This window comes from Mirounga leonina, unplaced genomic scaffold (genome assembly GCF_011800145.1).
Source record: "Mirounga leonina isolate KUSES-001 unplaced genomic scaffold, KU_Mleo_1.0 Mir_115, whole genome shotgun sequence".
Lineage (NCBI taxonomy): Eukaryota > Metazoa > Chordata > Mammalia > Carnivora > Phocidae > Mirounga > Mirounga leonina.
The window spans coordinates 23,842,722-23,866,314 of NW_023270268.1; the positions used below are offsets into that span (position 1 = coordinate 23,842,722).

Below are 23,593 nucleotides of genomic sequence, written 5' to 3' on the forward strand. Positions count from 1 at the left end.
GAAAATTATAAAAAGGTGCTTAATGCCTCTGTGCCATTAATACAATACATAAAAAGGTTACTGTTAAGATTAGTGTTCCAGTCCCGAAAATTAACTGTAGGGTTTTATGCATCACTCTGCATCGACTGAGAAGTTAAAGGTTTCTGTATATACATTTTACATGGGCGGGCATTTATTTCAGAAAACAATTATTTTAGACTTTATGCCAAAGACATTAGCAGTAATGTGCTTTCATTTAAAACATGGACATAGCAGATACATATTACAGACAAGTAGAACCATGAAAATCGCCTTATAGAATTAAACCTGAGCAAGATTATTTCCCTTGCTGTCTCTGGAGTATTCCAATTCAAAACATACATTCCTTCCTACAGAAAAAGATATTCAGATTCCTTAGTTGAAATTAATTAGCATTCAGAAACCAGATAGCATGTTTTTGGGTATTCATGAGATCTCTGTTTGAAAAAAATGTTTTTAACTTGTAGAAATGTGTTGCAACACACAGATGGGAAGAAAAAGAAAAAAAAAATCTCTTTAGCAAGCACTGTGTGTAAAAGGAATATTACATTTTGCACGCTCCTGATTGCTCTGTGTAAACAGTTTTTGACATCTGTCTTTATAGTTTTCGAGGAGAGGAAGACTTTGTTAAAAGAATCATTTTTATACAGCAGTCACCATTTCAGTCTTGCTTTACCTGTATTATGAAAGCAGATGGTCTGCATGTCTTTTGAATATTTATAACTATCAAAAACAATCTCTTGCTATTCACCCTTAGGCTTATGAGATGTCAGGACTGTTCTGGTTGAAAAAAATCATCCTGGGTGTTTACAGAAAGAGGATTACATTAAGCTGAAATGACTATACATTTTCCAGTTTAATATTTGTCCATCAGCTGTTTAATCGTATTTAGATAATTGTGTAAATAAGATGTTGTAGCCTTTGCCCTCTCTGCTGATGGAGCCTGAAAGCTTTAAACATGGGTGAGCCACCATTTTGTAGATGCTCTTGCCTACCTCCTCCCACCTCAGTTAAACCGTCAGCAAGTGTTTAGTAAGTTTTGATCATGATATCCCAGTCCTGTTTAAAAAATAGAGAGAGAGTGCACAAAAGTCAGTATGGAGATCAGATGAAATGCTAGGGAGCTGCTGGCTTCCGGGACAGGCTGTTTAGTTTATTGGAGTATATTGTAATATGCAAATATGGTACAGCACTTCAATTACCCTTTAAAGATGACATGGCTTTCTCTTTATTCTCCATGAACACGCAGAGCTGGGGAGGGTATTTTGGAAAACTTTTGGTATAGTGGGGGTTAACTGTTTTTTGACTGGAAGCTGAGCAATCAGAGATAACAGATTTTGCTGTGGTTGGTTGATTTGGCAGAAAAGCATGAACAGTTTTGGTTTAAATGATTGAATAACCTGATTAGCATTGTTTTGGGGTGGGTTTTTTTGTTGATGTTAAAGGCACAACAAAGCAATTTTAAGGGTAATCAGATCACTGCCTTTCCCCAGTTGATAAACCTTTTTTTTTTTTTTTCCCTCCAGAAGGCCTCACCTCTCCCTAAACCTCTTCATTGGCTACTAAGATGACCAAGTAGAAAAAATAAAACAATCTTCCTTCGGTTTCTAAATGTGTTCTAAATATATATACCTACAGCATAGTTATATTCTAGTAGGGGTTTGAAAGAATATATACTATCTTGAAAAAGGATATGACCTCAACCAATTCCTTATGGGTTTTTTGTTGTTTTTGCTTTTCACATTTGGAGACCTGCAGTATTTGAGAGCAAAGGTTCAGAATGTTCCAACTATATCTAAGTCAGGCTTTAGAAAAATTCCACCCTTACCTTTTCACAATTAGAAAGGTTATAAATAATGTATTTGGCTGAAAAGGCAGCTCAGCCTGTGGCAGATGGTATCATTCTAGAGTACTGGGGTTTCTGTGAAGATGGCATTCTTTCAGATCGGAACTTCAGCAGACTCTCAGAAAGAACCGAAGCTCTTCATAGGGAGCAGACATGTGCTTTATGGATCTTAGAAAAGCTTACAACTTGGCTCCTAGGATGAGAATATTGTGTCACACTGGGGTTATGAGACCCACAGCCAATTTCTGCCAACTTTCAGGTTGCGTTTCCCAACACTGGAAGCTGTGGGCCTATTCATTGGTTGGTGTACTGTGTGGCATTTGAACTTGGGATCTGAGCTGAGTTTGGTCAGCCTGATTATTTTATTCCCTGAACACTGACATTCTGCAGAGACCGGCCACTGAATAGGAAAACTTACGATACAAGTCGTGCCTTTTTCCAAGTGCTTTGGAGAGCTTGTATAAATAGACACTGAGAGAGAGAGAGAACTGGAATAACATAACCACCAAGCACTGCGACTTCCGAGACATCTGTGTGGATGTATTTTGAAAAACCTGGGAAGGGATCTCTTGCAAATTAATGAACAAAGTTTCTTTAAACTATGAGTTCTATCATGACAGCTAAAAGTGATGCATTTAAAAGATTCATGTGATAAGCTGCCATTCACCTTTGACCTTTAGGAACAACAAAAAAAAGGATTTTCTGGTAGCCTGCAGTAATGGCTAATTTCAGTGACCTTTAGTCCTTTGACTGATCACCTAATACGTGCCCAGCCCTGTGGTGAGTCCAGTGAGAGATAAGACCCAAGACTCACAGCCAGAAGAAGAGTGCTGTGGAGGTGCTATATGCCGGATGGACACTAAGTCAGGAAAGGCTTTGCAGAAGTGGGGATCCCTGAACTCTGTCCTGAAGGATGAGCTGCTATTAGCCAGAGAGGGGAGAGGGCATGGCTCGAAAATCCACGTCACAGAAGTGGTGTTTGTCTTCCCGAGGCCAGCTGTCAGGTACAGGCTAGCCTCACCAGATACTGCCAGACTGGAATATTGAGAAAAAGGAGGGGAATACTTTTTTCCTTTGGTGGTTTTCTCATGGTCCCTGGACCCAACTTATAACTTAATAAATTTAGTTAGTAGACTCTCTGTTCTTCATAAGAAAATGTGTTTGACTTAAAATACATCATTTGAAAATTCTGATACTCTTCTGTTATTTAAAGCATAGTCTTTCGACTGATCTGAAATGTGATCATATAATAAAAGCCAGTGAGGAGGAGGAGGCAGAGGGTTGTCATAGTAATTAACATCTCTTAAGTCCATACTCGGGTATCTTCCCAGCTTTGTGCTAATTGCGTAACATTCATTATTTTATTTATTGTCTGTGTAAGTGTAGATAGTATCTCTCTTCAGGTCATTCTTTGTCTAGTAACTTGCCTAGTGCTTGGCACCTAGTGGGAGTTCAGTAGTTATATGCTGAATGAATGAAAAAAACCATGCCCAAATGGATGGATTCTCAGAACAACCCTTTGACGTGAATGCTGCTATGATTCCCATTTAGTAAGGGGGATTATGGTAGAAGGAGAGTCAATTACCTTGAACAAGGTCACACTGCCAGTGTGCTACACATTTTGGACTTAAATGCGGATTTAGCTATTCTCTTTCATCAAATGAATATTTAGTGTGTGTTTAGTATATGCCAGACATTTGGGCTGGAAAAGAATATGGAGCCCCAGAGCTGCATAAACTCACAACTTAGTGTAATCTGTTTAAACCAAAGTGTTTTTTTGATTGACGTAAGAATCCTAAGCATCTCTCCTTAAAAACGTGGATCTTGGTCTGCCTCCCCCCTGCCTATCCTCATCCTCTAGCAAAAATCTTACCCCCCCTTGATTTTGTTATTTGTGTTACCCAAGTAATAGGCGTTTCTTTATGATTTTCCAAATTTAAGAACCAGTACTGAATACGATCTTTCAAACGCCATGTGCCCCACAAGATTCTGAAATCTCTCTTTCTTGCCCTGAAACCTGTAGTCCAGTCAGATGCCACACCTAAGTCTCCAATAGGGATTTTACTGCAAGAAAAAGTCCTCATGCAGTGGCCACTTGAGCAGTTTAGTCTTAGAGATTACTGCATATTGTTCCAATAAAAATAGAGTTTACCCCAAGTTACCCTGAATTATGGAATATTTTCCAGCCCCCTGAAAGCGCAGAAAGTCAGAGAATTTAAATAGTGGCTTTGGCATGTGTCATACCCTGCGGATTAGCCTTTTGATTTACGTCTTGCTTAGGCTAATATTTACATTAATCAGAGTTTCTTAAGCACACACCACTTGACAGAGTAGAAAGCATCCAAAAAGTCACTTAAGGGCAAAGCCTTCCAAGTTAGGGTTAAACAAGGGCAGGAGGAAGCTTTGATGATCATGCACATATGGATATTATTTTCCACATATGGATAATAATGAACTACATAGCACTATTACATACGGGCTCTAATGTTATAAAAATATTTCAGATGGGTTGTTTTTCCACATACCATGTATTCTTCCTTTTGTCCCCCCGTATATTTTCCACTGTTGGTCTCCTAAATCACATTAAATTGAAGTGATCTGTTTATGTATTTGTCTCCCTAATAGATGGTAAAGTCCTTATAGGCAGAGGCTGTGTCTTAATCCGCCTTTGTATCCCTAGTACCGGCCAGGCACATAGTAGGTGTGTGGCAAAGAGCAAATACAGAACTGTTGGCAAACTGAAATAGACTGAATGTCTGTCAGAAACCTCAGCAAAATTTGGGTAATTTCCATACATTTTTGAAAACTAAGACATAAACTACATCTAAAACTTGTATGTACTATTATATTGACATTTAAGAAACTGCCAGAATGTCTAGGAATAAGAGTAATAATGTCTTAAAAATTGGACCAAAGTGGAAGAACATCAACTGTCATCCATTTGCAGAATCACCATTATCCATCAGCAATCTCAGTAGTTTTATTAGTGTCTGACTTTATTGATCCATTATTACAATAGAGTAAGTGTGATTGAAGCTGACAGATTGTTAACTGGATCAGGTAATCTGGCTCTGGTTTTGGCAACCTTGCGAAGTATCTTTTTGTACTCTGGACTGAGGGAGGCTCTTAGTAAAATTGCAAGCTACTGGATTAATGGCAGAGAACTACAAGCACATTAAGAATGTCTTTTTAGAGAAATAAAATGTGAAAATGACTATAAAATAGAAAGTGTCCAAAAAAAAAAAAAAAAAGATATGGTGCCTCTTAGGAAAGATAGCCATATTTTACATAAATAATACAACTTCACAGGAAGTTCTTCAAAGATCCCCAAGAGTTACATATTATAGGAATGTCTTCATGTTATAATATTAACACTGATACTGGATGTCAGGAGAATGAATAATAACCAAAAGAACTCTAAATTAGAAGTAGCTTAAAGAAGATAATAAGAATACTTTTGTCCCCAAACTGACTTTTCTGGTTGTTCCCTGCCTCCGAAACAATGCTTCCCTCTGTAAACTATTTCACCATAGACCAACTGAAGTCTGAAATATAAGTTCTCGTGTTTCTATACAGAGGAGCTGGGGAAGGATTGGTGGTGCATTTTATTCCTAAAATGTAGTTGGGAATTAATTGAACCGCTACTAGGTAATGGGAGTTAGGGTTAAAAATAACAATGAATTAAGTTACTGAAATTACCATAACCAAAATTTGCTGGGAAGAAAACATTTTTGTTTGTTGAAAATGAGTTTAAAAAAAAAACAAAACCTCCAAAAATTATTCTCATTCCTGTCTTTGTTTTTATATGTTAAACTGTTGACTTTGTTTTCAGGGTTTTTGTTAAAAGCAGAATGAAGACAAATGACAAAATAGGTCATTTTCTTTTCTGTGGTATCCTTGAGAAATTTAGTAAGCATGAAATGTGTATATTTTAAAGTTTTATGGTTAGTTTGAAATTCAGAACTTGGCTTTACTGTACTTGAAGCTAGCGGTAAGATTGTAGGATGTTTCTTTCTCTGAATGAGGATCTCTGTGAACAGTTTGTTTTCATCTTAAATGTGGTCAGTTAACCTTTGAAGAGTGTTAATGTAGTTAATGCACCTCCAGTTGAAACCCAGATTATTGGAGTAGAAAGTGCAAGTGGTGTTTCCCAAGCCTTATGTACACTCAAATCCCCTGGGGATCTTGCTAAACTTGTAGGGCCCCAAATTATGCATTCCTTTTTAAAATTTTTTTTAAAGACTTTATTTATTTGGGGGGGAGGGAGAGAGAGACAGAGGAGCACCCGAGCACAAGCCGGAGGGGGGTGTGGTGGGAGCGGCAGAGGGAGAGGGAGAAGCAGACTCCCTGCTGAGCAGGGACCCTGATGCTGGGCTCGATCCCAGGACCCTGGGATCATGACCTGAGCCGAAGGCAGATGCCTAACCGACTGAGCCACCCAGGTGCCCCTAAAATTATGCATTTCTACTAAGCTTCCAGGTGATGCCAATATTGCTGGTCCCTGAGCCATACTTTGAGTAGCAGGGATGTAGAGTACAGTCACTTAACCTCAAAGTAGTGTTTATTAATGAATTGCAATCGTAAAGTCATCTTCACGTACTTGTATTTATTGGGATCAGTGAAGGTTTGTCAGCCTAAGAATAGATGAGATTGATAGAAGTTCCATAAATACTAGAGCAAAGTCTGTTGGTTTGATAGCTTTATACTGGTCTCAGTGGACTCTTGCTTTCTACTTAAATAAGCATTTGATGTGCTACTTAATGAATTTTAAGAAGTTGAGGCTTTAAGCCAAAGTGCGAAACAGAAATGTATTGGTACTCAGTTGATTAAAAAAAGTACCATTTACACAATTGAAATCATTTTTGTGTTCCATCTTGTGCCGATATGTATTACAAATGTTTCCCCCCCTCTTCATGCAGAGTATGATTTCTTCCATTGTGAACAGCACTTACTATGCAAATGTCTCAGCAGCAAAATGTCAAGAATTTGGAAGGTGGTACAAACATTTCAAGAAGACAAAAGATATGATGGGTAAGCAAAAAACTGTTGAAGTGGTGGCTACATACCATTATGTGTCATTTGGGGGTTTATCAAAGTCACATCTAAAGCCAGGTCTTGTGATTGCCCAATTAGAGATCAATTTAGAATGTTTCTTTGAGGGTGGGGAGTGGGTATGAGTATAATGAGATAATTAAATTCAATAAATGTTTGTGTTTAAATCAGCCAAACTGACTTGGTTGTCAGACATGCAGGAAATCGAGGCGGGAGGAGGGAAGCTGTCATTTTTTAACATCTCAGTGAAGACCTAACCAGGCCTTGAATAACTAATATTAGCTGTGATTTCTCTCAGAGATAAATCATGCTTTTATGTGTTTTGTTTTTGTTTGAGAGAGAGAGAAAGTGCCTATTTTTACACCCAATTTTTAAGGAAATTAAATTGTATTTATAGTTTCCACAATTGAGATCAAGTGATTTTTATAGCTCTCATCCCCAGCCCCTCTAGATAGGCACGTCGGTGAGCACACTGCTTCACCATCCATACGGGAGACCTCATTACACCATTTCTCAACTTTTAATTCCGATATGGCTGCCCATCTTCACAGGTAACTTCAGGTCAATATGCGTTATGCAGGAAATGCATTAAAAATTATCGGCAGTGTAAAAAATGACAGAGAAAAGTTGTGTGTTGTGCCTGAGCATTTAGATTATGACGTTTTCTCCCTTTTGAGTTTGCCAGTGTTGCAAAAGCAAACACTGTGATCAAGGTTAATGTTTCAATTTCTATTAATGTTTTCTTCCACATACTCGTACCTTCCAAATAATATAGGAACGGGATGTTTAATATGCATAGCATTGTGCCCTGTTTTAAATCTGCTTCTCTTTCCTTCCATTGCATCCATTTAATAACAACAACAACAATAATGACTTCTCCTAAAGATTTTAAGAAACAAGAGAACCTGAATTTTGAGCATGTTTTAGCTTTTAATATTTGAAGCAAAGCCATCCATCTACCAAAACAGATTCTTTGCCTTTTATAGCTTAGAGCTGTAATGAAGACAATGCATCATTTTTGGAATAATTGCTTGAATTACTATTCCCTGTGAATGGCCCACTTGGGCTGGTATCACTGGTAGAAATGGAAGGTTTCTTTCCCAATTCTTAGTTGTATTTTGCATATATCAGTGATTATGGCAATATGATAAGTTCCTCTAAATATAAAGCCTGAATATTTAATAAAGAGAGAAATGATGATTAAAATCAAGCCAGAGTCTATACATCAGAAACATGGTGTGCTATTTGGAAAAGACTCACCTATTTACATACACCAACCATGCTCGGCCTTTCCATTTAAGAGCATCAAACCAGTCTCTTCCTTGCAATAGCAGAACATTTGACATACTTACAGCTGACTCTCAGCCAATCCACATTAGAGACCTAGCCAAGGGAGAAGCATTCATCCTGGTAGGTGATAATAAATTGCAAAATCGTGACAGTATCACCATTGTACCGGGATGACTCCCCGCCCCTTCCTTGAAAGATTGTCTTTAGCATCTGGTGATAGCCATAGCTTCTTCAAGAAACATTTGGATCTTGGGGCGCCTGGGTGGCTCAGTCGTTAAGCGTCTGCCTTCGGCTCAGGTCATGATCCCAGGGTCCTGGGATCGAGCCCCGCATCGGGCTCCCTGCTCTGCGGGAAGCCTGCTTCTCCCTCTCCCACTCCCCCTGCTTGTGTTTCCTCTCTCGCTGTGTCTCTCTCTGTCAAATAAATAAATAAAATCTTTTAAAAAAAAAAGAAACATTTGGATCTTAGCAAAACTAGGTATACTGGCTTGCAATACAGTAAATCATTTGCTTCATTCTCTTGCAGATATACCTGCCACCCGTGATAGTTAGAATTAAATGAAGCAAGCCATATAAGATACCCAACCCCAGTGTTCAATATGTCCTCAGTTATTATTACTTATCATTATGATCATTTTATTTATTATATTGGTTACTTCTTTATATGTTCATGGCTAGGTAAAAATTGACCGTGGATAACATTTATGTCCTCTTTTTCCTTTCAAACCTTTTGCCTCGAGTAATAACAGTTAATATATATCATGAAAAAATACATGTATATTTCTTTTTTCGTTAGTGCATGTATTTTCTTAGCTCTAGTTGCTATTAAGCAATCTGTGTTCTTCTAGAAGCTGTTTTAATTTTAAAATAGTCATTGCTTATAAGCCTTCTTGGAGTAGTGAGAGTGAATAATAGTTTGACCCCAAAACTAGTCACATAGAATTTGAAAATAATTAATTTTATGCCTTAAGTCTAAACCGCATTATAAAATTAGACCTGAAGTACCTGATAGTACCCCTTTCAAAGTTTGTAGAGTTGTGCAGAAGAGGGAAGTAAAAACGTAGCCATTGAGTTCCATCTTGAAATTTTCTTAGTTTAATTGGATCTTTAATGTGCCCTGTGCCTACTGTCTGTATTTAGGAGATGGTCAGAAATCCTTATCAGTACCATCGCTGTTGGCTTAACCTGACTTTCCTTTTGTCTACTTTAGTTGAAATGGATAGCCTTTCTGAACTATCCCAGCAAGGGGCCAATCATGTCAACTTTGGCCAGCAGCCGGTCCCAGGGAACACAGCCGAGCAGCCTCCGTCCCCCGCGCAGCTCTCCCACGGCAGCCAGCCCTCTGTCCGGACCCCTCTACCGAACCTGCACCCTGGGCTTGTGTCAACGCCCATCAGTCCTCAGTTGGTCAACCAGCAGCTGGTGATGGCTCAGCTGCTGAACCAGCAGTATGCGGTGAATAGACTTTTAGCCCAGCAGTCCTTAAACCAACAGTACTTGAACCACCCTCCCCCTGTCAGTCGATCTATGAATAAGCCTTTGGAGCAACAGGTTTCCACCAACACAGAGGTGTCTTCCGAAATCTACCAGTGGGTACGTGATGAACTGAAACGGGCAGGAATCTCCCAAGCCGTATTTGCACGTGTGGCTTTTAACAGAACTCAGGTCAGTTTTGTTCTCTTGGTAATGGTTCTCTCTCTCTTTTTCTCTCTTCTTTCTTTAGTCCCATCTTCTACTAATCCTTGTACTTTTACTCTGTGTTAACATTTAATTCTTCTGTGATCGTATTGTCTGTTCTTGGGGGTGCCTGAGCTTTATCACTCCTTTCCCTGTCATAAACTTCCAAGAAAGAACTATATACAGATCGATCTTGATTCAGGGGCCTTGAAAGAATAAATTCACTGTCCATTATATTTCGAACTGGCATTACCTATCCTTTTACATAATGAGAGCATAGGCTGGTGGTAGTAGCAGATTGAGAAATGTTTCATGATTTGGTCAGGGCCGTTGGTAGGACTCCTGGCTTCTAGCCTACTACTGTCTTTCCTGTGAGCCCCGTGTCAAACATGACCATGTAAACGTGCCCTGTTTATGTTCCAGTACAACTTTTGGCGGGGGGAACCCCAAAACATTGTGGTACTCAGTAGCAATTTCTGCCATTTAATTTGAACAGCCATTGCGGGGGCGGGGGGAGGATACATGTACGTATACATATGGCTTATTAACCTAAAGTGTTTCTTAGCTTTGTCCTCTCCCCCTTTACATTATTGTTAGTATTCCTCCAAACTTCATTCTTTAGATCAGAGATCAGCAAATCTTTTCTGTAATAGTCCAGATAGCAAACATTTTAGGCTTTGAGGGCCGCAAGAGCTGTGTCACAGTGTCCTGTGTTGGGCAGCCACGGACAGTAGGTGAATGGATGTGAGCGTCCTGGTGTTTACAAAACTGGCCTCCGGGATAGGTTTGGCCGGCAGGCCTTAGTTGGCAGACCTCTCCCCGAGATCTGCATACACCTCCTCGTATTCACACCTTTGTCCTCCTGGGCAAATACCTGTGAAGATACCATCAGCAGGGAAGATGTTTAGAGGGACCTGGAGAAAGAGTGATAATATGGTGTGGGAAGGCCTTAAGATGAAAAGCCCGAAACAAATCCATTCTATTAAATTGTGAATGAGAGGAATTTTTTTTAATTTCTTTTTTTGGAAATTAATACAATATGTATGGTGTTTATTTTTGGCCCAGGCACACGAAGAAAACCAAGAGAACATGTAACTTTGATTAGAAATCAGGACATTATGTCCTTCAACTTTCTTGTTTTACCACTGTTCTTTCTTTCGTCAATTTGTTTTTTGGCCTGACTCATACTTTCCTTTCATATTTAAGTTATTTTGTTTATTACATGATTATAAGAATGAGATTCTGGTACAAAAATAATCTAGTATTAATTCCTTGTTGGCAGTTTCCATACCTAGGAGAATCCCAGCAGTGACTTATTTTTGGCTTGCCTTAACTGGATTGAAAGTTAGGAGGCCTGACAAAGCCTCCTAACTTAAGTAACTCAGTGTTTGTTTTCACTTTCTTTATCTGTTTTTTGTGCATCATTTGTCTTTTTTGAAGGGTAGTTGCAGAAGGTTATGTCTCAGGTTAAGATTGTATGATTTTACCTAGTTCTCTACTTTACAACTTGAAAATGTGTTCATTAGTATCTGGTAAATTTCATGATACCATATTCAACTGGGAAGCAGTAATTTAAAGAATTGAATGAATGAATGAATGAATGAATGAATCAAGAATCAACCTCTAGATAATCCTGTTTCTGGCAGCATTCTTTGTTTTTGGAAATAGCAGTAACTGCTAGTATTTCTCAGTACTGGGCAAAAAATAGGTTTCTACATAATAGATCAGTAAAATGCTTGTCAATTTAATTGAAAGCCCATGAAGACAACATTGACATGAACACAAATGAAATACAGATTTACTGATAAATGTTTTAAAAATTGAGCAATTTATTATTTCTTAAAGCACTAAGGAATGTATTTTATATGGTGAAGAATGACAAGAGACTTTAGCTGAGGGATGTGTGAAGTCACTTTCCATTGGTACAGTTTTTCTTCTCTTGGGTTTTGATGTCACACCATTACTCTGAAGATTTGACCACTTGTTCTGCATTTGGTTCTCACATTGACTGATTCCATGGATCTCTCTAGGATTTCCTGCTGGAAAGATGGCAGAATTAGAATTCACTCTCTTTTTATGCTCTATTAATCTCTTTGAAAAGATAGTTATCTCTGTGGTTAACATCAAAAACAGTGACTTAAATTTTCCTGAGGGTGGTGGGGGAATGAAAACAGTGACCGCTTTGGTATCGAGCTCTCTTTATTAAAAAGAGCTAATGTAGAAAAAAGTTACTACCATAAAAATTATTTGGAGCCCTGGGTGATAGAGATTTGGTTTTAAACCTTTATATTGGTAATTGGTATCCTCAGTCGAAGTGGATATTGGCCATATGTGAAGCTGTTTCGCTTAAATAAGCGTAATTTTCTATGTATATTTAAGTGTTCACTTTTGGGGAACAAGCTTTTAAACATGCAAGCATACATGTGTTTTTGGTGGTCATACTTAAAAACCACACACACGCACGCGCTCACACACACAGCTGCATTTATTTTAATGATTATACATTCATATGAATGCATGTAGTGTGTTTATTTCAAAGTGTATGCATTTCAATAAAAGCAGGTGCAGAGTGAGAGTGTATGGTGTGAGTGTGGAGTACGAAAATACACATGCTAATGCATATGTATAGACAAGGAGCTCTGCAGAGTTAAATCACACATCACACATTTGTGTGCACTTATTACAATGTGCAATTCCAACTCCAAGTTTTAAAAAATTAATGTAAAATATGTACATGCAAATGCAAAGTTATGATATGATCAGATAAAGAAACTGGTACCCTATAAACAGTATGTTAAAACATTAATAGATAAAACTAACATGAATTGAGACTCTTTTAGTCATTGACAGCTCTGTGCAACTTTAAAATCCTGGATTTCATGTTTTAACTCTTAACTGGAGAATTTTCTTATCATCCTAATTGGGTCTCCTAAAACCCCTCTTTTAAGACTTTCACACTTGACTATTAAAAAAAAAAGTTTACCTTTTCTGAAAATTTATGGTGAATTTTATATAATTACTTGTTCTAAGGACTTCCCCCCCCTTCTGAATTGATGGGCATATGTTCTTTAATTGCTACTGAAGATACCAGCTTTTAGCATATGTCATTCATTCAGTTATGCCTACTTGATGTCTTTTTAATGGAAACCTGTGGCTAAAAATAATTGCCGAAGCTTCTAGATTTATACTTTCCAGTTCACTTCTCTGTATTATTGCTATTTAAGGATTGTGATAGAAGCGAATATATTTGTTAGTGCCTTTTTTTTTTTTTTTTTTTAATAAAACCCAGAGTTAACTCTCATCCCATTCTGTGGCTTTTTTCCCTTTTTTCTCCCCCCTCCTCTTGTCTTTGGCACACTTTATTTTCCAGTAAAATAAAGAATGAAGATGGATTATTCAAAACTGATAACAGTAATGGACCATCATGTAATGTTTTATTGAATTTGAGTTCTGTAAATTATGTGGTGGAGAGAAATTTGCCTGCTTAAGTATAACAGAAATTGCTACTGTGTTCCTATAATTCTTCACAGTGTAATTTAAGGAAAGTCCACTATCCATATCACTATTGAATAAAAGGTAAAAAGGTGCTATTACCCCAACGTGACAGCTCTCATTTAGCCTCCCAAGCGACAGAGATAAATGCGTCTGTTTATAACTTACTTGGCAGGAGTCCAAGGTAGTAGGTGGAGTTGAAAATAGTCTTTCACCTGGACATGTGATTAAAAATTCACAAAACAAGAGAGGCAGGTAGTCTTGAAGAATATCAACATATTTTCTTTTTAGAGAGGGAAGTTTCATGAAATCATATTTTCCTTCTGAGGGCTTTGAAGTTCCATGAAGCTGATAAAATCTATTTGAATCAGTGATTATGTTCAAAGAGGAGACAAACGGGAGGCCAGACAGACCTTTTGTTCTATTGGCAGTCTCTTTCGCCTATCTGCTGTTTTAAAGAATTCCTAATTAGCTTTTGGAAGTCCTGATAATATTTATTGAAGGTTTTTTTCTTTCTTTTACAGTTACTAATGAATTTTACTTGTAATAACTTGTAAACTCTTTTTGGAATGTAAAAAAGGTTTAGGAATTCATCAGTAAGTTCACTCTTTAAGTCAAAAAAATGGGAATTCTCACTTCACCCCTGTGTAATGACAGTGCAGAATAATTTTATATTTTTAGGTATAAAGCACGTAGTACATTACTTGAAGATGTAAAGTCCAAATGAAAAGCAGCTTCTCATTTCCAATAAAATTAATATTCATGAGTTGTTGGTCACTTACTAGGTACCACAAATTCTCAAGTTATTTTCAGGCACAAGAATGACTGATGACTTTGTTTGATTTTGTTCAGTAAATTCATTGAGCACCTATAGTGCACAGTACTGATGATATGTTTTAGTCCTGATGTTTTAAGTGTTTTCTCTGAGATGGCAAGTAAGGTACATGATGACCTTGACATATGATTTTTTAGCACGAAGGAAAAATTTTGGTAATAGATACCTCTTACTGTTCATGGGGGATTGCTACAAATGACCTTGACCTAAGTCTGAAGTGTATTTTTGACTATGGGAAACAGAGGCCATGTACATCTTAGTCCGTAAATGCACCTCCTCAGATAACAACAACTTGAACAGGACGAGAACATGCATCCCTCATATTCAGATTCTAATAGTCATTTTGCATCCAGATTTATTCTCAAGTGACATGAATTTTTTTAGGGGGGTAATTAACACATTCTAATCAGAACATTTTCTAACAATATTTTCAAGCATTTCCACCAGGGGGCACTCCCCTCATTGAAAGCCTGGGCCAAAAAAAAAAAAAAAAAAAAAAAATCCAAAGGTTTCTAAAACACCTGACACTGTCTAGCCTGGCTGCTTTAGAGCTCGTTGAGTGTTCCAGGATTTGAAATACCGCTTTAGATTTTAACATATTGCAGGCAGAAAAACTGTACTTGCTGCAGTAGAATAATTAAGTGGAAATAAATGCTTTGCCCCTAAAACATTTTATATGCTCAACTGAGAAGTCATACCAACATCACAATACGGGTAGAGGAAATTTTAAATTTTCTCCCAGGTGACCTACTATCTTCTAGTTTTAGACATGCAGGGATGACTTAGTTTCATGTTAACAAGACTTGATAGAGAATATTATGTATTTTTTTCATGTGTTTGCTTTTCTCACTATAGTTCTCTGCTGTCTCAGAGAACATTTTTAATGGAGATGATACAGTATTTTGTTATTTGAGATTTGTAAATGTCTAATTTAAAATTTCCCAAACACAATAATGTCCTAAATATTTATAGGATCTCTTTTGACCTAATCTGTTTTTTTTTTAAATTAACTGAATAGTTAATGTAGATAAATGTCTTACAAAGTGCCACATAACTTTTCATTGAAGCCTTACCTTGATTCAAGTAAGAATTACCATTAGAATTTACCCATGAGTAGCATATCTTGTTCTTAAGTTTCTATCAGTCACTTATAATTTTTTCCTTTTGTGGTCTGAATACACATAATTAATCCATGTAGTAAATATTTATCAAACACTTATGTGGTAGGTATTGTGCTGGGATGACAAAAATGAATATTAGGTTATTATGCTCAAGGAATTGATAACATTGTATTTATCTATACTGTACATTTCTGTCTCTTGATTTCTGTGTAATTCATATATATTGCTTTGCCAAGCACATCTTTTAATATAGAACATTTGGTGAGGAAAAGTAGAGCGTAAGGACTATTTTTTTACACCTCTTTTCAAGCATTTTTTGAGACCTGTATTTTTCGGTTTCAGTGTGACACATCAAAAACACAGTCAATCTAATTAGTTGGCCTTGTGCAAATTAAATAGCTGGATGATTGACTGCCTGTTTGAATTTTAGTTAAATTGACTGGATGTTTTATTCTTGTATAAACACAGTTGCAGCATTACTTGTCAGTCTTATGAATGAAAGGACATGCACCCTTCATTCTTCAGTCACATTTTTTAATGATGAAACTGAAAGTTCGGGTCCACTCTCCAGGTTTTGGATGCAGGAACAAGTGAGAGACTAAAATTTACTCTTAAGCCCCCTCAGCCTATTGGAGGTTCTTTTTAATAGCAGCCTATTAACCATTTTTAAAGTGGACAGTGCTTCTATCTGCATGTAGGTGTTATATGTGGGCAATATGGTACCTTATCCCTGAGGAATTAGGAACAAAACTATATTTGCACTTCTAAGAAACCATGAAAAAATGCAAATGTTATCATCTTTAGTCTCAATCATTTTGATATGACACTTGGCCTCCCCTTCCCCAAATGTTCCCTTTCACCGTTTCTGCAGGGTTATTGGAAAGTGAAATTTGCAAATGGCATGGAGATCTTGACAACATTTTTATTTGGAACTATCTTGTGATAAACTGATATTCTGGCTAAATGTAGAAAGCAAATGTGTCTTGGTATTCCAGGCATTATTTCATGTACAAGATGGAAGAGGTAAAGGCTGCTCAGCTCTTATCAAATGGGCAGAAAATTTTTGTAATCCTTCTATTACATATAATTCCTTAAACAAAAATGAGGAAATCCATTCATTTTTGAAAGGCTTCTTCCAAAAAAAAAAAAAAAAAGGTTGACAATTAATGCTCTAGTATTTGGGGAGAGAGAGACACCTTAAAGGAGTTTACTAATGGTTTGTAAATTTCTTCTATTACTAATAAAGACTTCTATTCCTTAAGAAATTTGGCAACTACAGAATTTAATTGTATTCTTTTCCTGGGCATGCCGTGATGGATTTTTGCAATGTAAAAATGGGGTTATGTATTTCAAATTTAATCAGTGGTTTTCTGAAGTTCAGAATTCCAACCTGTTACCCAGAGGTATAGTGATAGCATGACAGTATTTAGAATTATTCAGGGTAGGCTGTAGAGTTTCCTTAAATGGTAAGTAGAAGGAATCACTTGTCCTTAATTTGAAAATTAAGGGATAACTTAAAATATTGCCTGTGAAAACATAGCATGCTTTAGTAGTATTCTTTTTTCTAATATGTTACAATTCATTTTCTGGTATTTTCTTTGAAAGTTCTCCTTCTCTAGAAGTGGCTTTGTATCTTTACATATTGGGCTGTCGGCATTCCACTGTCTTTGTCTAGGCAGCTTGAGAACTATACAGTTCAATGCTGTTGTATTATGAGCATTTCATTTATTCTTAACTTCCCTCTATCGTCTCCCTGTGAAAGATTTCATGGCAAGTTAAGCTACTCAAAGGAAGGAGACCAATTAGGCAGTTTCAGTTTGTGTTATATGTAAAGCAGATGCTTAATAAAATTAAGAATACAATTGAGGCTCTCCTCTCTACCCCTTCAATTGTAACTCATATATTTCTGTGTAGAATTAATGCTTCTGACTATTCATTTTCTAAACAGAGTGGAGAAGGAGAGGGAAGGGTCCCCGGTGGCTGGCTGGGCAGAGCTCAGGAGCAAGCTCACCCTGTGCCTTTCATTCCCTGCAGGGCTTGCTTTCAGAAATCCTCCGCAAGGAAGAGGACCCCAAGACTGCATCCCAGTCTTTGCTGGTAAACCTTCGGGCTATGCAGAATTTCTTGCAGTTACCGGAAGCTGAAAGAGATCGGATTTACCAGGATGAAAGGGAAAGGAGCTTGAATGCTGCCTCGGCTATGGGTCCTGCCCCCCTGATAAGCACACCGCCCAGCCGCCCTCCCCAGGTGAAGTCTCCTTTCCTCTTTTCCCTTCTTCTTTTTCTTCTCTTTCTTCCCTTTCTCCTCCTCCTCCTCCTCCTCCTCCTCCTCCTCCTCCTCCTCCTCCTCCTTCTTCTTCTTCTTTTTCTTCCTCCTCCTCCTCCTCCTCCTCCTTCTTCTTCTTCTTCTTCTTTTTCTTCCTCCTCCTCCTCCTCCTCCTCCCCTTCCTCCTCCTCCTCCTCATCCGCTTCTCCTTTTAATGTTTGAGGAAGAATCTCAGCAAGAAATTGGAAAGATAGATGAGCAGATATCAGTCTTTCTAAAAATAATAATTCATAGGGTTGCTTGAGGAGAAGTTGGTCCCAAATCAGTGATTCTGATAGAAAAACAATAAGCTACTAATTAGAGGAAAGAAAATTGCTTTGTGTCGCTTCCTTTTGGAGGTTCTTTGGGGGTGAAAAGTAGTCTTTAAATGGGATGTTTGTCTCAACTACAATTATTAAGTAAAGAAACATTTAAAACTCAATAGGAAAAAAAGTGATAAAGTCAGTTTTATCCCTATGAGTTTTAGAACTGCCATTTGAATAGTAAATAAATAAAAATAAATAAGTAATTCCATTTGTATTTATGCTTTCCAATACGAAGTGCAGCTGGTACCAATTACACATCATCTCGTTTGTAATCTTTCATAATTAAGTTTAATACAATCCTTGAAGGCAGCTTTAAATGGGGCGGATAAGGAATTCCACCCATATTCCCAGAAATGGGCACATTTTCTATTTCCTGAATTTTCGTACTTTTTAGAAAGGACAAAAGTCACCATGCAGGTAACTTTGTGTACGTGCATCTGTCTTTTAATTTTTTTAAATCAAGTTTTAAAGATAGCCTTATGGGGCGCCTGGGTGGCTCAGTTGGTTAAGCGACTGCCTTCGGCTCAGGTCATGATCCTGGAGTCCCGGGATCGAGTCCCGCATCGGGCTCCCTGCTCGCCGGGGAGCCTGCTTCTCCCTCTGACCCTCCCCCCTCTCATGTGCTCTCTCTCATTCTCTCTCTCTCAAATAAATAAATAAAATCTTAAAAAAAAAAAAATAAAGATAGCCTTATAATTAGGAAAATTCAATAATAAAAAAGATAAAAGTTTGATAGTGTATTAGACTTAAAATCAATAGGCAAATGTATTTCTTACACATTTATTGCATGTACAGCTCTTAAAAATAAGGTCAGCTAAAACTGGATAAAAATTGAATATGGAATACAGATTCAAAGTATTCATGTAGTATAATGTCATCCTGAAATCATATCTTGATGTTAATTTCTTTTCATCAACAGTAAAAAAATGAAATAAAACACCTTCCCATGTATGGAAATATAGAAAAAGCACACTGAGCACTAAAAATGAAACTGCCACAGATCCTTCATTGATAAGGAATAGATATAATATTCAGCCACTTGAGGTTCTTAAGCTCTATGTTATAATGTTATGAAATGAATCTTCTGTAGAAACATCCAAAGTCTGTTTTCTCCATTTTATGTAATGAAAATCAATTTGGTCTTAATGTGTAGGGCGCAGACTGTAAGGAAGTCATTGCTGTAATTGTGGATAAGAAAGTCATGTGTCTGTACCAGAGAAAAATGCTATCTATTTGCATATATACATATCCACCTGCCTACACACACAATTATTGAATTTGATCTGTAAAGCCTTCTATAAAATATTTCTTAAGAGAAAGAATGAGGATATATATATATGTCTTTATATATATATGACATATATATATGACTTTTTAAGAGTGATTAAACAAAAAATACTGTACTTTGGACTTGGTTTAACACTTAGTTTGTGGTGTTTAGAGTTAATACACCATCATTAGTTAACTTTGCTTCTACAATCAACACAGAAGGCCTCTGGGCAAAGAGTTATTTTACTTATCACTTAATCTGCAATACTAACAAAAGAATTGCTTACTTAAGATCAGTATGAACTTCAGCATTGAGCTGTTTCTTTTTTCTTTTTTTCCTTAATCTATCCAAATATTTGATTTAGTAGTTCCTTAATGCAGTTTTTGTTTTCTAATTTTTCTATGATCGCAGTGCTTTTGTTTTTCTAAATGAGATACTGCTGTCCTTATTCATCAGGTTTTTTCTTTAGCCACATTTACAGTAATTCTTAAATGGTATTTCTTTTCATGTACTATTAAGATACTCTTGGGTAGCTCCCCTATATATGTGTCTAAAGACTATGCCTGCTGATAAGTTGGGATAGAAAATATAACTTATTTTGGCCTGCATTACTGATTAACTGGTTAAGCCACCCTTATATTTGTTCTCAAGAGGGGTTGAGACCAAGCCCTTAGCTGGGATATCCAGCCAATGATGAATGTGTAAGGTATGTAGATACCACAGATTCTTAGTGAAACTCTTTCAAAGGAGAAAAGTTTCTGTTAATGCGGTATTACTGGCCATCTAACCAAATTCTGAAATGATTATCTGATGTGTGTATAATTTTATTTCACTGCTATAATATGCATCTTCAAGTATCTTAATTTGCCTCACTGAGAATCCCTTTGCATTAACTTAATATTATTGTAATAGAACTCACAACTAGTTTGTTCACCTTTACCCTTTAACAGTGACTTTATAAATGACATTTTAAGAAATCTTTAATGTATTAAAAGTATTATCAATGTAAAATGAGTACTTAAGATTTGGACAAATGTTTCTCAAGCAGCTGAATTAGTAATGTTTTGCAACCGTTGAAATTGAATGCTTTTGAAAGGGAACCAATACACTATACTTAGGGTTTTAATACGCATATTACAAATGATCAAAATGGAAGGGGGAAAAAGGACAAAACGACAAATACAGAAACAGACTGCAGAATTTTGTCTTTTTTAATTTTAAGTTTTGACAAAGAGGAGTCTATTATTGTATTTCATTTCCCCTTAAATGAGATTCAAAACATATTTTGAGACAAGTCTTTGACTTAGGTTGGACCCAAACCCTGATTTTCTTGACCTGAGTTGAGATCAAGAGTCGGACACTTAACCGACTGAGCCCCTCATTCGCCCCTAAAGAACTGCTTTTTAAAAGGCAGAGGTCCCTTGTGGCTCACAGGAGATCTAGACCACCTCTAGGCCCAAGAGAGCTGGCTTCTCTTCCGGCTCCTACCCTGTAGAGTTGAGGTCACACGGAAGATGATTGAGATGTCCTCCCCGGATCATACCAGACCGAAGACCTACACTGTTGAGGAACTTGGATTCTAAATTATATTTAAGAAAAGACTTCCCTGCTTTTAGTCAGGCCCCAAGTTTTATTCCAAGGACTACTTCCCCTGGGAAGATCTAGACCAGCCTCAGAAATCACCAGAGCTCTTGCCTCGGTGAGATGCCTCTGGTACAGACCTGTCCCTTCTGCTTCAAGAGGGGCAGCCGTGCTGTGAGCTTTGTCCTCTGTCTGTAGCAGTAGGCTCCAGGCCGAACCTGTTTGCTGAAAGCCTGTTTTCATAAGTTACATGTTTTAATTCAAGAAATAGGAATATCTTGTACTTGATAATGGTTCACAGTTCTCTAACACCTTCATGCCCATGAATTCATTGAATCCTCATACCAATCTTTTGGTTGGAGAAAGAGGAGAAAACCAAATTTAAGGTTGAGTCTGTTTTCACATCCCCTGTTAAGTCTCTTGCTCTTTCTCCTACCTCAAGCCAGCTCCTCAAAACACAAACACTTTAGAAAGGGGAAAATGAGACTTGGGGAATTTTTCTGTTTGTCACAGAGGATGGGAAGTTTTATTTTTAGATTAGGAAGAAGAACACATATGAGAACCTTCTCCTGATAGAATACGTTAAATGTTTGACAAATGATCCACTCTTGAAGACTTCAGACAGTTGGGCGTTTCTGAAATGGTAGAGAAAATAACCCTTTCCAAACTTCGCTCATAGGAAAATGTTGGGGGAACCCAAGCCCTCCAAAGCTCCCTGGTCCTTTATAAAGGCTTCTTTTCTTATTATGCTTAGCAAATTTTACGAATGAGTTTCTAAGAGGGATTTGATTAATAATAATTAGTGATTACTTTCTGGAACTTGTCTGTTCCACAGATCAGTTTTAAGTTGATGATTTCTATTTAGGTGTGTGCTTATTCTGATTTATTTATGTTTTTTGTTTATTTATGTTTTTAATATATGTGATGTTTGGAGTTAAGTTAGCACTTTGTTTCCATAAGGACTGTTTGAAAGCCTGTGATTATCAAGTTATAAATTCTACATGAATTACATAATGATTTTTTCTTTATATTTTTATGTCTTTCTGTAATTCTTTAGTTTCTTTTAAAGGAAGATGGGATATTTTATAACAGTGCTTTAGAAAATGTAGTAAGTTCATATAAGCAATGTATAATTAATCTAGGAGCTGCACCCTCTGTCTCTTTCCAACAAAGTCTTCTAGAATGTAATGAAACATAGGTTCAGTTATGGGCAGGAACTTGATAAAAGTTTTGTTATGAATTGCTTGGCCAGCATGATTTTAAGATCTTACGTGCTCATAAAATGCTTTTAAAATACTAGACTTTTTAAAGGCCATATTTGGAAAATAATTAATGTTGTTCCTAAAAAGAACAAAAAGAAAAGTATAAAAAGATAGAACCATGATATTCAAGACAGTGTTAATACACAAAAATTTGAAAATGGGGACCATTTTCTATCACCAGTAAGAATACCTCAGAATAGCACATTTCTTATATAACATTACCAAGAAAACATTTATAGTTTGCATACCTTGATAAATAAATTCAGGTTGGATTTGTAAAATGAATGACAAAGCCATTTGCTAAAAATTAGACATTAATGAGCCAGATTTAGCAAAGGGCCACCAAAAAGCAGATCCAGTGTGTCTTTAAAAAGTTAGAATTTTTCCAAATAAAGAAATCCTGTATAACATCATGACTTCAGTGCAGTAGTTTCTAAGATAAGCATTAGCGGTTAGACAGACTTCAGTTTAGATCTCATGTTGCCTTATGAATAAATTTTTGTTTTAGGATAGTTTTCTCAATTTTAAGATGGGGCAATAATAGTACTTATTCAGGGCTTTTGTGCAGGTGAGAGCTAATGTACCTGAACATGATGCCCAGCACGTGAGAAACAGGTAATAAATGCCAGCCTTTGTTATTATCGTAATTATTATTAAAATTACATCAAACTTTAATTGCGTGTGTGTGTGTTTGCGCACATGAGCTATGTGCTTGCAGGCAGTTCCTCCTCGATCAAGGAATAGTACGTTCAATCAGAACCCCAGTAGAGTTCGTTTCGTGTTGTACATGTGTAGTATGTAGCATGTATATAGTATTTAGAGTTCCTTTTCTGTATGATTTCATGCATTCAGCAATCCAGGAAGAAACAGAATAAAATTTTCATGGAAAATTTGGGTTCTACTGCACAGTTTTAGGGAAATAATAAAGCTGACCCTAGTGCTTTCACCCTTTCCTCACGTGGGAGGGTAAAGAGTAGGAGCTCCAATTCCTCACTACTTCCCCGGCGCCGCTGTAATGATGGAGTAGTACGCCCTACCTTGATAAAAGCTATTCGGAAAGCAACTGCATTTATTTTACCTCCTGTGCTATTTGTGGAGAAGAGCTGAAGAGTAGTTTGTTTTGCCTGGAATGAACTACTTTATGAATTTTAATGTGTGATATAATATTAAAAGCTAAACCAGGATTAAAGAAGATTTTTTTTGTACTAAGCTAAAATAGTACTTAGTAGAGTGAGGTATAAAAGATTTTTGTCTCCCATTTTTACCTGGGGAAAAATTCAGCTTTCCTGTTTTTGAAAAGCTGTCCAAGTCAGTTCCCCTTAAGCAATAGCTTGTGTTTAGGAAAAAATGTGATTCCAGAATTCTAATAGCTTATCTATGATAAGATACGTTATCTGAGCCAACAAGATGATAAAGAAGAGCTTTTCTAAATATTTTTAAAATGAGTAATACAGTTTCTTACTTTATATTTAAAAAAAATTGTTGCTCTTTTTTTTAATTTTTAAGTTTCATGTGTATG

At 36.9% G+C, this 23,593-nt stretch overlaps 1 protein-coding gene across 3 annotated transcripts in view; it reads left to right on the top strand.

Annotated features, from left to right (window-relative positions):
• The window catches only part of SATB1 (SATB homeobox 1), a 78,348-nt gene that overhangs the window by 21,961 nt on the left and 32,794 nt on the right, over window positions 1–23,593 (top strand). For all 3 annotated transcript variants that reach the window (XM_034993965.1, XM_034993972.1, XM_034993982.1), the window contains 3 exons: window positions 6,784–6,895; window positions 9,417–9,871; window positions 17,366–17,578. In XM_034993965.1, coding sequence (XP_034849856.1) covers window positions 6,784–6,895; window positions 9,417–9,871; window positions 17,366–17,578 — 780 coding nt within the window. The remainder of the gene's footprint in view (window positions 1–6,783; window positions 6,896–9,416; window positions 9,872–17,365; window positions 17,579–23,593) is intronic.